This window comes from Dermochelys coriacea, chromosome 24 (assembly GCF_009764565.3).
Source record: "Dermochelys coriacea isolate rDerCor1 chromosome 24, rDerCor1.pri.v4, whole genome shotgun sequence".
Classification (NCBI taxonomy): domain Eukaryota; kingdom Metazoa; phylum Chordata; order Testudines; family Dermochelyidae; genus Dermochelys; species Dermochelys coriacea.
The window spans coordinates 13,405,657-13,409,729 of record NC_050091.1 but is presented as its reverse complement, the minus strand read 5'-3'; the positions used below and the strand labels follow the sequence as shown (position 1 = coordinate 13,409,729).

General features: G+C 48.6%; 1 protein-coding gene across 1 annotated transcript; it reads right to left on the bottom strand.

Moving 5' to 3' along the window:
* Positions 1 to 493: 493 nt before the first annotated feature.
* On the bottom strand, positions 494 to 3,499 carry LOC122457350 (chemokine-like receptor 1). Its single transcript, XM_043501902.1, has 2 exons — positions 3,410 to 3,499; positions 494 to 2,154 (listed from the first exon to the last, which is right to left on the bottom strand). Exon 2 carries the CDS (start codon positions 2,083 to 2,085, stop codon positions 1,228 to 1,230), a length of 858 nt encoding a protein of 285 aa, XP_043357837.1. The 5' UTR covers positions 2,086 to 2,154; positions 3,410 to 3,499; the 3' UTR covers positions 494 to 1,227.
* Between the last annotated feature and the right edge of the window lie 574 nt (positions 3,500 to 4,073).

Below are 4,073 nucleotides of genomic sequence, written 5' to 3'. Positions count from 1 at the left end.
AAGGTATATTGGAATTGGAAAAGGGAAACAGAAATGATTAGGGGTATGGATCGGATTCTGTATGAGGAGAGATTAATAAGACGGGGACTTTTTAACTTGGAAAAGGGACGACTAAGATGGGATATGATTGAGGTCTATAAAATCCTGATGGGTGTGCAGAAAGTAAATTAGGAAGTGTTATTTACTCCTTCTCATAACACAAGAACTAGGGGTCACCAAATGAAATTAATAGTCACCAGGTTTAAAACAAACAAAAGGAAGAATTTCTTCACACAACGCACAGTCAACTTGTGGAACTTTTTGCCAGAGGCTATTGTGAAGGCCAAGACTATAATAGGGTTAAAAAAAGAATTAAATAATTTCATGGAGGATAGCTCCATCAATGGCTATTAGCCAGGATGGGTAGTGATGGTGTCCCCAGCCTCTGTTTACCAGAAGCTGGGAATGGGCAACAGGGGATAGATCACTTGATGATTCCCTGTTCTGTTCATTCCCTTTGGGGCACCTGGCACTGGCCACTGTCAAAAAACAGGATACTGGGCTAGATGGACCTTTGCTCTTACAGAATATGGCCATTCTTATTTTATGTCTCATTGACTCTCAGCAAGATTCCAAGGGCCTAAACACTTTAAAAAATAGAACTTAGACCCTTTTGAGAATGTTACCCTTTCTTTCATAGATCCATTGATCTTCAACAAACACAGGAAAGAAGAAGAGCTGGAGCCCCACTGGGAGCAAAAATGACATGATGAGAAAAATAAGGACACGAAGACTTAGAAAAGGACATATCAGGGGGGAAGGATAGCTCAGTGGTTTGAGCATTGGCCTGCTAAACCCAGGGTCAGTTACTCTGGCTGTTACAAATTTACACCTCGTTTCCAGTCTGAATTTGTTTAGGTTCAACTTCTGTTCACTGGATCATGTTAGACCTTCCTCTGATAGATTAAAGAGCCCATTCTTAAATATTTGTTCCACACATAGGTACTTACAGACTGTGATCAAGTCACCCCTTCACCTTCTCTTTGTTAAGCTAAATAGACTGCGCTCCTTGAGTCTCTCACTGTAAGGCAGGTTTTCTAATCCAGAAATCATTTTTGTGGCTTTTCTATGAATAAGGCCAAAAAATTCATTTGCTAAAAAAGACAACTTTGGGATCAAGAGGAAGTTACGTGTCCCAGCGAACAGAATTCTTTCTCCATAGAAATATCAACAATTCCATCCATTCCCCTATTCAGCCGGCTCTGTCCCTGAGTTGTCGGTGGTTTGGGGATTGCGTGCACGATGCCGGTACCTCAGAAACTCTTCCTCCATGGTGAGGTAGAAGATGGGGTTGAGGCAGCTGTTGAAATATGACAGGACACAAGCAAAATTGCTTTCTGTGACAAGAAAAGGCAGGGGGTACTTAGGTGAGATCAGCAGGAAGGAGAAGACGTGGTATGGCAGCCAGCAGAGGAAAAAGGTCGGGATCAAGCCAAGAAGGATCTTGAGTGGCTTGGTGGACTGGATCAGTCTGTTCCTTCTCATCTTGGCAGCTAGAATGATGTAGACGGTTGGGATCAAGATCAAGGCTAATGGGATCAGAAACCCGACCAGGAACTGGATCACAAAGGCAGCCTTCACCCTCCCTTCATCCAGTGGGACATTCAAGCCTATACTGGCAGGTGAGAGCAGGGACTCCCAGAGATCACCATACCGCAAGCTGAACCCAACAGACATGGCCCACAGGCTCATAACAATCATGAAAGCCAGGAGGGGTGTGCGGTGGTTCCGAGTCCACTCAGGATGTGCCACGAGGATGCAGCGATCGACACCGAGGACCGTGAGGAGGAAGGCACTGGAGAACATGTGGAGCAAGATAACGGTGTTGTTCAGTATCTTGGCCTGATCTAAGTTCAGGATGAAGATGAATCTGAGGGGCAGGAAGACGATAAAGAGGAAATCGGCCACGGCCCGGTTCAGGAACCACACGGCACTGGCCGTCCTCCCTGTACGGCAGCTGGTGACAAAGACAACGTACCCATTCAACGGCAGCCCGATGAAGAAGGCCATGGCACTCAGCACCAGAGAGAGGATTGGGAACACCATTCTCAGAGGAGTTACCGTCACGATATCCTCTCCTTCTCAGGGCTTGGCGGTGCCAGCGCAGATGTTGTACTGAGCAAAGGAAGGAAGAGCAATGAAATGGGCTCCAGGAGAGGACAAGGACAGAGCAAGACACCTGCAGAGCTTATATACTCCCCCAGTCCTGAGCTGAACTCAGAGAGGATCAAATATTTTTAGGCCAATGGTACCAATGGTTCAAACACCTTAGAAGCACAGAGCCAGGGAGCTAGAATGGGACCCCAAGGGTCATCTAGTCTATTCCCCTGCCAAGATGCAGGACATTTTTGTTTTAACATAATATCGTTTTTTTGACTACATGAAATATTAAAAAAAAAATTCAGCTTCTTGCTGAAAAGTTGGATTTCTAGGAAAGGGGCAGTGGACAATTAGGGTGGTGGTGGACCAGAATGCAGAAATGGAGAAAGGAGAGACCCCTTCCCTCCAAAGCCTCACCAAAATTCCAAAATAATCTTCTTGCTGTCAGTTTCCCAAAGGAGCTGGTTATTCCCGTCTTGGTTTAAAAAAATTTTTTTAATTTGATGAATGATCGTTTCCCCCCTTTCTTTTGAAATAATGGAAATTTTTAAAGTGATTCTTCCCCCTCGCCCCCTTCATTTTGAAGCAGAGTTTTTGTGTGGTTTAGGCCTTTTTAGGGAGGTGAGTTAGTGAAGCCAGGTGGGCAAAATCCCAACCAAAAGAACTGCTCCCTGTGAAAACCTCAAGTGATGGAGAGCAGCTTTCAAGGAGGAGAAAAGTAACAGAGAAACAACAACAATGACAAAAACGCAACCCGGCAAAACACAAGAGGAAGAAGAGACCAGTAACAAGCCAAAAGGAAGGATATTGCAAGAGTCTATTTTAGTCTTTAGACGGGGAGTCTGGATGATTGGGTCCCATTCCAGACTCTGCTTGGAGAGGTTGGAGAAGTCATGTCATGGCCCTGTGACTCAGTTTACCCTCCAAACATTTGTCTGTTCAGAGTGTGAGCTTATTGTGCCCAGGCTTGTTTCACCCTTTGGGTCTGTGCAGTGCCTGGAACGATGGTGCCCCCGATCTCAGTCAGTGTCTGTGCACTGCCTGCTGTGATGGGGCCCCCGACCTTGGTTGGGGTCTGTTCAGCACCCAGCATGATGGGGGACCCTGACCTCTGACAACAGGACCCACAAATAATTTCAACTGGCGCTATGTGGCGCAGATGAGGAGAGGGGATGGGGGCAGCAGGAAGAGGGGAGATCCAGGAGATAGTGGGGGTGGGGGTAGAATGAGATCCAATGGGGCAGCTGAAGGGTTTACCTCATCTTCTTACCCGTGTTTTGGGGGCACGGAGTGTCTCAGAGTCAACCCCTGTCCTAGGTCTCCAACGTGATGCCTGCAGCTCGCCCAGACTGGCTCAGCCCAGAGCAGGGAGCTCTTCATGTGCAGATATATCTAAAGGGGGGGGGGGACAATGGGTGGAGCTCACAGGACGTGGCTGGGTCCGATCACAACTGTAAAGCCTGGAAGGCCTCTGGCGTCCACTGCTACATGCAGACATCCTGAGAACCACAAGCTCCCCCCCGCTGGACCCTAGCCAGGTGTTTGCATTCGGCTGTCCACATCCGGGGGCGGATGGTGAAGCCCCAGCAGAGAGCAGGGGCTGAGACAGCCACTTCCAGCTGACTCCCCCTGGCAAGCATCCAGGAGCAGAGACACCAGCTGGGACACTGCCCTTCAGCCCATCCTGGCTGGGGGAAGTGAACAGAAACCCACTGACGGTGGGACACGGGAGAGTCTCAGCCCTGCCTTTGCTGCAGGGAATCCACCCCTCGGCGTGGGACACGTAACAGGCCAGGCAACGCTAAGGAAACCCTCGCTCTGTGCTAGAGACCACATAAACCACAGCCCGGCCTGCAACCTGCCTTTGTCTCTCATGTTTTGCCTGGAGGCCTCAGGCGTGGGGGCACTTTTCAGCTCAATGTGAGCTCCCAGGG